The following is a 12,500-nucleotide window of genomic DNA, read 5'->3' on the forward strand; positions in this document are numbered from 1 at the left end:
TGTGACTGCGAGTGGTGCGTTCATTGAAACTGGTAGCCTTGTGGTGCATTCAAAGTTATTGTAAAATTCCCTATTTCCCATCCGTTGGTTGTTTTTGTTGTTTAACAGCAATGTACTGGTGAAATAAGTTGTTGTTCCAAATTATTGTTATTACATTATTAATAACAATATTAAATACATTTAATTTGGACCATATGGCCTTAGCAATAAACGAGTCGTTCTTTAATGTTGCCGACTATCGTTTTGTGCTTTAAAAAAAAAAGCTTTATAAAGTATCGGTTCAGGCACTGGCACCGTTTTAAAAGTATCGCTTTAGCACCAGTATCAGGGGAAAAAATACAATACCCAACCCTGTATATGTATATCACAATACGGTTTCCATATTTTAAATCACATTAAACAGTCCTCAAGTGATTTAAGGTGTGTGTATTATATATATATATATATATATATGTTTTTGAGTGCCATATGTCTCCATGTCTTTGTACGTGTGTGTGTTCTCACCGGTTTGGTGTTCTCTGAACCTTGTGCGTTCTCTCCAACTATTGTGTCTGTAAACTTCTTCAGCACCTGCTCAATCTCATCTCCAGTGGCTTTGGGATTCTCCTCCAGATGCTAACACAGTTCACACAAATGAATAAATAAAGTATGAACAGTGAACGGTCACGATTAATTAAAAAGACATCAGGAAGCTACATTAGTTATTAGAGCGACTTACAATCAGATGAAATACCTTCACAGTCACAATAAACTAAAAACCCAATCCAACACATCCATACACCACCTTAAATCAGGGGTCGGCATCCTTTTTAGTGCCATTTTAAAACGTTCTTGTTACTCAGCGTGCCATATCAGCATTAAAGGGTAACTACCTTTTTTTCAACCCGGGTCCCATTTCCCCATGCATTTGTGTCTAATAGACTGATGTGACCAAAAATCTTTGAATTTGGTCCAGTATTGAGCAAGATCGCAACGACGGGCCGGCGCGAACCAAGCTACAATATAACCTTTTTTTGATTGTGATTCTTTTTTTTGCTACCGACACGCTCAGTAGCAAAAACATTATCGATCTCAGGACGTGACTTTTTGTCCGAAGACAGCGGTGTGGAGAGTGAAACGCGAGACGGGAAAAAGGCGTTCAGGTAGTCTCTTGTTTTCGGAGTAGGCTACAGAAATTATAGGCTCCCGTTAGCTAAAAGATTTTTTTAATGTAATGGCTCAATATTTAAATGAGTTCGACAGTGCTGAGAAAAAAAAACGTGAGTTAACCTTTACGCCGCCATCCTGTCCCGAGCCCGCTCAAGCAGTGTTATTTAAATCAAACTACTGTTAATAGCAGGCTGTGCTTCTGCCAGTGGCTGTGGAATAGGTCATTTGGCATGCGGATTGGAACATTTCCATATAACTCTCTTGCACACTTATTGCTAGTGTGCCATTGGTTGAGCTACCGCGTAAGGTTGCTGACCCCTGCCTTAAATCATGACATCACAATTTGCTCCTCCACATCAATGGATACGTATTGCAGTGATTACTGGTTGCTTTATTTTTGGATAGATTGCGCTTTAGCCTCTATAGCTTAGCTTAGCTTTAGCTTCCACAGCAAGTTGAAACCTACCTGGCTGAGAACTTGTTCTATTTGGTAGACCTCCTGCATGTTTCCATGGTCCACTAACTTCAGCTGGTTCAGCAGCAGGTGGATGGCAGCTCGGGGGCACGTTAACATATGACACGAAAGACAGGAACCACGAATCAACAGGTAGAGTTTCTGATAAGAGAGAGTAGTAGGAAGGAAGGAGAGAAAAGGATAAAAAAGTATTATATAAAAATTCATAAAAGCAAGTAGATTGGAATACGTTTCAGAAAGTGATTTAAACGGAAATGCTAAATTTATAAGACCTTAACCCTTCAGGCAGGTCCATCATTACCAGTAGTACACCCAGTAATATTAACTTGTAAACATGTGTACTGCATGTACAGTATATGTACAGTTGTGTGGTTCATGTGTGGACTTGCTTACATCAAAGAACAGAGGGTTGTATACAGGTAGAGGTAGCTCTACATGTCCCAAGTGTCCCGGACAGTTGTTGAAGTCCTGACAGCAGGTTGAACACACCTGGTAAAAACAATAACAGAGAGTTAACATGAAAAGAAAATGTTTAAGTACTTGCTGAAATGTAAGGCTCACAATCTTACACTTTCCACACAGAGAATAAAACCAGAGAGGTACAACCACAAGTCAGGAAAACACGGATATATGGCATTTCACAGATGTGTCATTGCTGTATTGTGCATTGTGCAACACACAGAATGAATGATAGTAATGTGATTTCAGTGGAGATGTACCTCTTTGCTGTCTGCTGGTCCCAGGGCCAGATCGTACAGGCTGTTCGGGGCCACATTCCCAACAGCATCGAGGAACCTGAAGTTAGTGATAGTCTTCACACTTAACTTCCTATAGAGGAAATAGGAAGAATGTGTTAATACTAATTGTTATTCCGTATTTAGCCAGTTTAGTGTCATCTTGATAGGTCCCTAAAGGGTCAATCCAGGGTTTAACCAAAGTAGGTCAGAATAAACAACAAAATGACAGGTGTATTAACTTAAAAAAAGAGGGTAACGTTATTCTACTACAGTACATTCACAGTTGCTCCAAGTGAAGTTTGGTGGACAAGAAAATAAATATGAAATAGCCTATCTATTATGAACATTGACGTAGCAACTCCTAGCTTAAATATGCATATAATTTGCGAGACGAGTACTGGAACATAATGTTACAGCATATAGCCATGTTGTTTTGAACTCGTGGTTCATTTTTTTTTTTAGCTATCTCTCACCTTATCTCTTCGGCAGAATACATGCCAAACGACAAGCCCTCCAGTCGCCGCCATGGCACGTCTTTTCCAAACAACATTTTTGGAGAATTAGCCAGACTTTGAGTCGTTTACTGATATAAATTCATGGCGTACAGCGAAACCACATGCGAAGCAAAGTTGCTCCTCTTCCACACGTGGGACCGTCAGACCAAACGCAAAATTGGAGGGGGAGACGCAAATAAAGAGGACTATGCTTTTTCACAAACTTAGTGGATATTACACTTTTAAAATAAGTGATTCAACATTTAATTCGTAGCTTGCTTGATGTTAAGTGTGGACAAAGTGTACTATGTTTGCATTATACAAAGTGTTATTATTTTCTCTCCCCTTTTCTCAGCCCACATGGTTTCTCCCTCCCCAGAAGCCTCCAGTTTGTAACAACATGGCGGCGCCCGGTAGGCACGTAGGGCATTATATCCAAAGAAACAGCCGGTTTTTGATAAATAATTTCGAGCAGTTATGGGGTCACAGGTAAGACAGCTCTGTTTTAAAATAGAAAAGTATTACGTCGACTTTATTGTCATTTAATTTGGGTTGCTACACGAGTCTTAAAGCTGCAGCTAGCATCATTTGACAGGAGGTCACGTCTTCTGAAGCTTAACGTTAACGTTACATCGCTGCAGTACATGATTTGATAATTAGGCAGATATGAGTTTGTGTTAGGCATACGTAAACATGCATGTGTTTTACCTCAAATGGTTGTATACGGTTTATATTTGTCAGTTGAAAGAGCATAGGGCTTTTTCTAAAGCCCAAATGCTGTCTGTCAGTCACTCTCTGTAACGTTACACTCTGCCTTTAGACTTTTGACATCATAGACTGTTAACATACATACAGTATCTCACACAAGTGAGTACACCCCTCACATTTGAGTAAATATTTCATTATATCTTTTAATGGGACAACACTGAAGATATTACACTCTGCTACAATGTAAAGTATTAAGTGTACAGCTTGTATAACAGTGTAAATGTGTTGTCCTCTCACACAGCCATTAATGGCTAAACTGCTGGCAACAAAAGTGAGTACACCCCTATGTTAAATTCCCATAGAGGCAGGCAGATTTTTATATGTATATATATATTTTTTTTTTATATTTACTAAAATGTGAGGGGTGTACTCACTTTTGTGAGATACTGTACATACATGTTGTCATGGTGTTATCTTGGCCACCTCCTCCTTCAACATGTTTCATCTACTTAATATGGGATCAATGAATTAACACTGAAGTAGGACTGAGGACTGAAGTAGGACTGAGGACTGAAGTAGTCCGTTGCAAAGTGTACCTCCTTTTTAATTAATCACTTTTTTTTCCCCCACAAGGAGTTTTGGTTGGACTCCAGCTCTTCGACAACAAGCTGCAGAAGCTAATGAAGGTAATTTAGAATAAGATTTTTGGTCATGGCTGAAAACAGCAGTGTAAATGTATTTTTTGAACTACCTTAAAATATAAGCTGAGCCCAAGTGTAGTCATCCTCAGGGTGACTGCTTGAACTATACTTAAATGATAATAATATAAATACATGAATATTTTCTATATATTTTTTTTTAGTTGATATAAAGCCTCTTTCCGACCAAGTAGTTATAGGAACAGTCCACTTCTAAACAGTTCTACACCTACTCTCCCCCAAAACCGGTTTTGCCATTTGCATTCGCAGTGGCCAAGTGGTCTTAGGAACTGGTAGGACGGGGTAAGGGAGTGACGCAAGCACGGTCTTTGTAGCGTTGTCACTTGACTTTAGCGCCACATACAATACACAACAATTTGTCTTATGAGTTAGCATACGTAGCCGAATTGCAACAGACAGTGAAGAATATGTACTGTTTGTTTTTTAGACGTTGCTAGGTCACTAAGGGTTCCTATGCGGAAAAGGTATACTGCCCTGAAGTAGGAGCTCAAAGAGTTACGGGAACTGTGGCCAGAGGAACTTAATAATCCCCAAATTGGTCCAGTCGGAACACGAGAAAAAAAGGGTTCTAGGAACTGCAAAAATCCCTCCAGTCGGAAAGGGACTTTAACATACATCGTCCCACCGCCATAAATCTACTCACTAGAGCAATGTGCATTAATCCGCAGCTGAAATTAGTCTCCAAAAAATGCACTATTTACTCCAATAAGTCATAAGTAATGTTTGCTTAAAAATACAGTGTCTGACTCTTTTAGGAAAAAAATTAGCCTTGTTAGCCTAAAAAAAAAAAAAAAACTGAAACAAACTACATATTCATGACCCATTTTATTTATTTTTTTTGATTATATTTTGGGCATTTTTAGGCCTTTATTTCCACAGGACAGATGAAGACACGAAAGGGGGGAGAGAGAGAGGGGGGAATGACATGCAGCAAAGGGTCGCCTGAGGTCGGAGTCGAACCCGCGGCCGCTGCATCGAGGAGTAAACCTCTAAATATGCGTGCCTGCTGTACCAACTTGCGCTAACCCGGCCACTTCATGACCCATTTTTGAGGATTTTCATCCTCAGCAAGAGCAGCGAGAACAAAATGGGCTTGAGGATGAGTAACAGAAAGGGATCTGTTGACAATAAGAACTGACTGATCCTTCAAATAATAATTGGATTTATTGCTGGCAAATGTCTAGATTTGAGAGAAATCCTGCCCCTCCCATTAACTACATTAGATTAGATTAGATTAGATTCAACTTTATTGTCATTGTGCAGAAGTACAAGGACAGCGAAATACAGTTTGCGTCCAACCAGAAGTGCAAAAAAGCAGAAAAGTGCAATGTGATATTCAAGGCAAGGCGTTATTTAGAATTGATTGTAATATATCAGTGATAAATCATATTAAAATCGCACCTTTTTCCTGATGTCGTTGCAGAATCTACAGGTACTATTGTGATCTCCAGGAAGAAAACATGGTATGTGTCCATATTACTGTTGCATAACGTCTTAAAGTTTTCAGTGCAGGGCAGGCAACACTGTGTACCTTTTTATAGTCTGAGAAACCTCATTTACATAGAGCTTATTTAAATAGACCACCCAGTTTAAAATCCAGTCACTCAAGTATTTCAGTTTGCATAAATGTCTTTAAACAAGACTCTTGATTAATGTTACTTCTTACTGAACAGGAGCAAGGAGACAGTGCTGGAGGCTCTGGCTTCGACTGTCAGCAGGGTGAGAGCTCCTTCACATCTTTCTCATGGTCTTTCTGTGTGGAGTGTTCTGTCTGTCTCACCGTGTCTTAACTCTTTTTTTTTTTTTTCTTCTTTTTTTTTTTTTTCTTTTCTTCTTCCAGGATCCGACAGCATATTCCTACCAGTTCCAGGATGATCCTTACCTCTCTCCCAGGACCTCTTCTGAGTTTGTACGTCATAAATACACTAAACTTCAAACTGACGTTACTTTACTCAGCTGGCTTATTTTGGTTTTCTATTTCCATTCTAAAATCGGTCATCTGCCATTTATATATTGATCTATAAAGGGACCATTGTTACTTTGTAATGATGTTTTTTTTTTCGATTTAGTTTCAGTCATTTTTGAATGGCAGTTCATTTTGATCAGGTATTATGTGAATGTGGTACAGATGTTGTGTCTCTTAAGGCCCGGACACACAGAGCCGATAATCGGCCGTCGGACAGTCTGGCGAGGTCAGTGACTCGAGTCTGTTCGGTGTGTTCCGTGCCGTCGTCCATCCGAGGGGCCGTCGTCCTTCATTTTGGCCGATTTGACATGTATAATCGGCGGGGCGGGCACTGCCGGCAGTCGGACTTAAATGACCAATCTGATTGGTAGAGTGCTAACCCAGAAACGGGGAGTGGAGGTGAGCATGACTAGAGTCTCTCAAAATCTGACGAAAATCTTTTAAACTGACCTTTGTTGATCTGAAATGAAGACAGAGTCAGCAACTGCACGGTCTATTTCTCTCTTAAAATGTTTTCAGAAACACGTTTCAGTGAACTATTTTAGTACAATATGAGATCGTATTCTGAACAAGCCGCCATGACTTTGAATTTCCGGAGAAACAAGACCCACGTGACGCGTTCGTCCAATCAGCTGCCGGTTTTCATTTTTGGGCGGCAATACAGATTAGCGTCGCCTGCTGTTATGGAGACGTATTACGTCTTGTCGCTTTGGTGTGTTCCGAGGCACTTTTTTGACCAATTTGGGGAGACTGACAGGCGTTTGGCCGTCGGCTCTGTGTGTCTGGGCCTTTAAACATGTTATTTTACTGATTGTATGTATACACAGTTTAACAAAATGATGAAAACTAAAACAAGGCTTTTTCATGGTGGCTATTTTGACATAGCAGGAAGTACAGGTGTAATTATTGAAGGAATTAATTAAGGGTACATTTCATTAACATCAGCCTGTTCCAGGGCCCTGCCGTTACATATATTTCCAGTTTATCCATTATCCAGTTTACCCAAGACATTTCCTGTTGTAGTATTTCAGTTTATAACGTTGTTTTAACACCCTCTATATATTTATAACACCCCATTGAGAACACATTAAGATGTAGTCAAACCCAACACCACTAACAATTACATAAAGCAGTACCGATGCAGGCACAATGAATCTGTACTTACCGTTCACATGCAGTTGTATCCATAATCAAAGTAAGAAGGCACAGTTGCAGCGACAAACGGTTGAGACATGTTCACTGTCCCATTAGTTTGTAACCGATCATTCATCGTTCTCCCTCTCTCTGCAGAAGCTGTACTCTTTCTCTCAGGAGTCTGGCAGATCAGCAGCCAAGTTTTTTATCAACAGCAATCCCAAGTTCTTCACCAAAGACTTTGCTGAACCACATATACCGGTAAGAAACACACATACACTGAGTGAATACATAGAGGGGGCTGGAGAATGTATAGTCACACGTATGTAATAAGGGGGGGGAGAGATTAAAAATCAAAACAGTCAACGCAGCTAAAACAGTTTAATCCAGGAAAGTTTTGTAGCTTTTACTCTAATAGCAAACATCTTGTCGGCTTTCACTTCAATATTTAAAACATTGCTGATGTAATCTTTTACAAAGTAGAAACATCTAGTAATATTGTTGGCTCTGACTGCGTGTGTGTGTGTGTGTGCGTGTGTGTGTGTGTGTGTGTGTGTGTAGTGTCTGATGCCAGAGACTGTGTCACTGCTCCTTGAGGAGGTGAGTGAGGAGGCACTGAAGGAACGAATCAGCTTGAGGAAAGTGACAGCTGCTGTTGACATGTATGATCAACTACTGCAAGCTGGTGAGAACACACACACACACACACACACACACATTCATATTCTCTATTTTAGGAATGTGGCTACATCAACTACTTCAATTCTTCTAGGCACAGCAGTCTCTATGGAAACGACCCATGAATTGTTAGACCTGATCTGTCTGTACTGTGACAGAGACCCTGTCCAGGAGGGAGTACCACAGCCAGCGGACATGGTGAGTCATCCCTGATCAAAAAAAACAACAACCTCAGGGCGATGGTCAGACACAGGTACAGAGTGACACAATAAGTGCTGCAACCAACAAGTATTTCATTATCAATTATCTGCCAGTTATTTTATCGTTTCATTGTTTTTGTCTATAAAATGTCAGAAAATGGGGCACCCGGATAGCTCAGTTGGTAGAGCGGGCGCCCATATATAGAGGTTTACTCCTCGATGCAGCGGGCCCGGGTTCGACTCCGACCTGCGGCCCTTTGCTGCGTGTCATTCCCCCCCCCCCTCTCTCTCGCTCCTTTCATTTCTTCAGCTGTCCTGTCAATAAAGGCCTAAAAATGCCCCAAAAAAATCTTTAAAAAAATAAATGTCAGAAAATGTCTATCAGAGTCCAACATCTTCAAGTGTTGTGTTTTGTCCAACCAACAGTCCAAACCCCCAAAAATATTCAGTTCAAGACTAAAGAAACCAGCAAATAATTACATTGGAGAAGCTGGAACCAGAGAAGTTGTAAGCGATTTATAAAAATACTAGTCTATATCGACGACGTTCCACTTCCGCGATTGCTCCGGTGCCGCTGGAAATTCCGCCAGATGTCCCTCTTTTCGGCCGGATGTCCATTACCTTGCGCTTCATGAGGACTGTGGTTAACTGCTCCTCAGATCTCTGCAGGGTAAATCCAGACAGCTAGCTAGACTGTCTGTCCAATCCGAGTTTTTTCTGTTGCACGACTTAAACAACTTTTGAACGTACACACGTTCCACCAAAACAAGTTCCTTACCTGAGGTTATTTTGCAGCAGCACAGCGGGCTCCGTCCGACGTTTGGCACCGCCAAAGACGATTGGGATTGGTTTAAAGAAATGCCAATAAACCAGAGCACGTTTTTCTCCCGTGCCGGAATGCTGTGTGGACTAGCCAGACCTTCCTCTGAAGCGCTGAGGAGGAACGTCTGGCAAGGGGAGACCATGAAAATACTAACTGCGATCAATCCACTAATTGATAAACTGAAAGTTGGGTTTTTGCTGCAGCAAGTAAAATAATACCTCGGCCACATCCAGCCGGAGACTTTAGACATCAGTCTAATAAATAAATGCTGCAGTATACGTATATGTATGCTTACTTTTGTATGTCTTTGTATGTTTTCAGAAAGAGTCAGGAGAGGAGGTGAAGAAAAGGAAAGGGAGGTTCCGCCAGACTTCAGAGTTCCTGAGGTTCACCTGGAGAGAAAACAACAACGCAGAGAGAATCTTTAACCTGCTGCCAGAGAGAGATGCACGGTGTTACTCTGCCCTGATCAGAGGCATGGTGAAGGTATGAACACATTCATTCAGTAATGATGTCGATACTGCTGGAGGAGGCCTCTTCATGTTTGTTTAGAAGGTGCAGCGGAACCACCGGTTGGTTATTGTATTGCGTAGGGATTGTTGTGGTGGTAAAATGGTAACTTTGGTGCATGGACTGTAGATTAAGTGCATATGTTTGTCTGTCTCTCCGCAGCATGAAGCCTATGCAAAGGCCTTCAGCATGTACACAGACATGCTTAACAACAGAATGACCGGTGAGTTTTAATTGCCCATTAATTGTAGTATACGAACACCACTTTAAAAGGTAATATTTGCAATTGATGTCTTTGACATGTACAGTTTTTTTCACAAGTTTCTTTCTTCTTTGCTTTAAAACTCTGGTTAGTACAAAGTACAGTATGCAGGTCATTTGAATTAACTTAATTTCAGTGATTACATTTTTTTTATTTTTATTTCAAGAAGTGGTTACAGATTTGTGTTGTGATCCTTTTTTATTTGAATTTAACAGTGAAAATGATATTTTGTTGAGAATGTCATTTAGTGTCACCTAAATATATGCATATGATCTCCAGTACACAGACATTAGACATTCTGTGCCTTCACTATTAGTTTATTGTGGTTGTTTGATAAGTATGTTCAATTGAAAATGCAGAATGTTGGTTTTGGCCTTGTGTATTGCTGCCAGTTTAAGCGTTATTCTTTAAAGTACCATTAGATGGTGCCAAAGAATTACATTTTAAATTCTAGACACAGCATTAATTTCCTAGCCTCATGAGACCGTCCTGATCTCGCGAGCTCCAGTTTTCCACTTGCAGATCAGTCTGGCATCTTGAGACAGAGAAAATTTGGAGCCGTTCGCCAAACGACAGCGTTGGTTTTGAGGCGGGTTTGGGTGTGACGCAACGAGAAGCGACTGTTCAGCCTAAACAGCATGGCGGCTTCCACGGATGAGATGAGCGTAGCTATCGCGCAAGTTTTATCCAAATTAGAAAGTATTCCTTCAATGAAAGAAGAGCAAAAAAACAGCACTGGAGGCTTTTCTCGGAGGAAAAGATGTTTTTTGCTCTTCTCCATCTGGCTGCAATCCATCTGGCGGTGTCAGTTTATTAAATTCCACCCTCTTAAAATCTGCAGATAACACATTTATCTTGACTATTATTGGCTTGTTTGCATCCTTTTCCTGTTGAAGTTTCTACGTACTGGAACTAAAAGACTAACAACTAAGTTAACGAGTTGTTCTGATATGTATACCAGTATAAGAAATGCCTCCCATACTGGTTAACATGCTGATATCAGTATCAGCGAGTAGGCAAGTCGATGCCCGGATCCCTTACCGCGTAATTTAGCCCCGAAAAAAGAAATTGACTTTAAAGTAATTTATTCATGTTCTTTCTCCATTATGACTGACTTTCAAACTAGATAATAAAATAAAGTTTTATAGCATTTATTGTCTGTATGTATTTGGTTATGTTTTACAAAGGGTATAACCTAAGCTAAGCCATACAACACTGATAGCAGTTACAGTGGCACTCATAAGTTTATGAACCCAATGCTAAAGTTGACTGAGATACCTGCCAATCAAGCAGACATGCTACTAAAACTACTTACTTAAAAATACTTTAAAGCTGCAATCATTAAAAAAAATGTAAATAACAAAATGACTACGTACATATGAAAGGGGTTGCCCCTGATGACAAAGCCCATACAGAGTTATCACCCGACCCTGCAGTTCCCCTTAGCTCTACGGAGCGTTTTAGCGCCTTTTTAGCTCGTTGTTTTGTTTCTCTAACATGCAACTTTTCTGTTTTGGTTGAGTCTTTCCACTCACATCGTTTCCAGCAGCAGCACATACAGTCATGTGAACAAATTAGGACACCCAAGCTAAAGTTAACTAAAAAGAGGAATAAAAAAAATCATCCATCCATCCATCTTCATCCGCTTATCCGGGGTCGGGTCGCGGGGGTAGCAGCTCCAGCAGGGGACCCCAAACTTCCCTTTCCCGGGCCACATTAACCAGCTCCGACTGGGGGATCCCGAGGCGTTCCCAGGCCAGGTTAGAGATATAATCCCTCCACCTAGTCCTGGGTCTCCCCGAGGCCTCCTCCCAGCTGGACGTGCCTGGAACACCTCCCTAGGGAAGGCGCCCAGGGGCATCCTTACCAGATGCCCGAACCACCTCAACTGGCTCCTTTCGACGCAAAGGAGCAGCGGCTCTACTCCGAGCTCCTCACGGATAACTGAGCTTCTCACCCTATCTCTAAGGGAGACGCCAGCTACCCTCCTGAGGAAACCCATTTCGGCCGCTTGTACCCTGGATCTTGTTCTTTCGGTCATGACCCAGCCTTCATGACCATAGGTGAGGGTAGGAACAAAAAACTGACCGGTAGATTGAGAGCTTTGCCTTCTGGCTCAGCTCTCTTTTCGTCTAGCGGTGCGATAAATTGAATGTAATACCGCACCTGCTGTGCCGATTCTCCGACCAATCTCCCGCTCCATTGTCCCCTCACTCGCGAACAAGACCCCCAAGGTACTTGAACTCCTTCACTTGGGGTAAGGACTCATTCCCTACCTGGAGAAGGCACTCCATCGGTTTCCTGCTGAGAACCATGGCCTCCGATTTAGAGGTGCTGATCCTCATCCCAGCCGCTTCACACTCGGCTGCGAACCGATCCAGTGAGTGCTGAAGGTCACAGGCCGATGATGCCATCAGGACCACATCATCTGCAAAAAGCAGCGATGAGATCCCCAGCCCACCGAACTGCAACCCCTCTCCACCCCGACTACGCCTCGATATCCTGTCCATAAATACTACAAACAGGATTGGTGACAAAGCGCAGCCCTGGCGGAGGCCAACTCTCACCTGAAAGCGAGTCCGACTTACTGCCGAGAACCCGGACACAGCTCTCGCTTTGGTCGTACAGAGATTGGATGGCCCTGA

General features: G+C 41.7%; 2 protein-coding genes across 3 annotated transcripts in view; one reads left to right on the top strand and one right to left on the bottom strand.

Annotated features, from left to right (window-relative positions):
• The window catches only part of polr1a (RNA polymerase I subunit A), a 49,464-nt gene extending 46,435 nt beyond the window's left edge, over positions 1-3,029 (bottom strand). Inside the window, exons 1-5 of one of the 2 annotated variants that reach the window (XM_078261084.1) lie at positions 2,835-3,026; positions 2,344-2,452; positions 2,018-2,113; positions 1,616-1,765; positions 505-615 (exon numbers count right to left, since the gene is read on the bottom strand). In XM_078261084.1, coding sequence (XP_078117210.1) covers positions 505-615; positions 1,616-1,765; positions 2,018-2,113; positions 2,344-2,452; positions 2,835-2,911 — 543 coding nt within the window. In that variant the 5' untranslated portion in view covers positions 2,912-3,026. Of the gene's footprint in view, positions 1-504; positions 616-1,615; positions 1,766-2,017; positions 2,114-2,343; positions 2,453-2,834 lie in introns of both variants that reach the window. The other variant, XM_078261085.1, reaches the window with a different exon arrangement.
• Positions 3,030-3,147: 118 nt separating this feature from the next.
• The window catches only part of ptcd3 (pentatricopeptide repeat domain 3), a 23,239-nt gene continuing 13,886 nt past the window's right edge, over positions 3,148-12,500 (top strand). The window contains exons 1-10 of the mRNA XM_078261086.1: positions 3,148-3,344; positions 4,197-4,249; positions 5,706-5,745; positions 5,956-6,001; positions 6,123-6,191; positions 7,539-7,643; positions 7,944-8,067; positions 8,155-8,258; positions 9,405-9,569; positions 9,756-9,816. Of these exons, the coding sequence (XP_078117212.1) occupies positions 3,163-3,344; positions 4,197-4,249; positions 5,706-5,745; positions 5,956-6,001; positions 6,123-6,191; positions 7,539-7,643; positions 7,944-8,067; positions 8,155-8,258; positions 9,405-9,569; positions 9,756-9,816 (949 nt within the window). The 5' untranslated portion in view covers positions 3,148-3,162. The remainder of the gene's footprint in view (positions 3,345-4,196; positions 4,250-5,705; positions 5,746-5,955; positions 6,002-6,122; positions 6,192-7,538; positions 7,644-7,943; positions 8,068-8,154; positions 8,259-9,404; positions 9,570-9,755; positions 9,817-12,500) is intronic.

Source organism: Sander vitreus, chromosome 10, assembly GCF_031162955.1.
Source record: "Sander vitreus isolate 19-12246 chromosome 10, sanVit1, whole genome shotgun sequence".
Taxonomy (NCBI): Eukaryota; Metazoa; Chordata; class Actinopteri; order Perciformes; family Percidae; genus Sander; species Sander vitreus.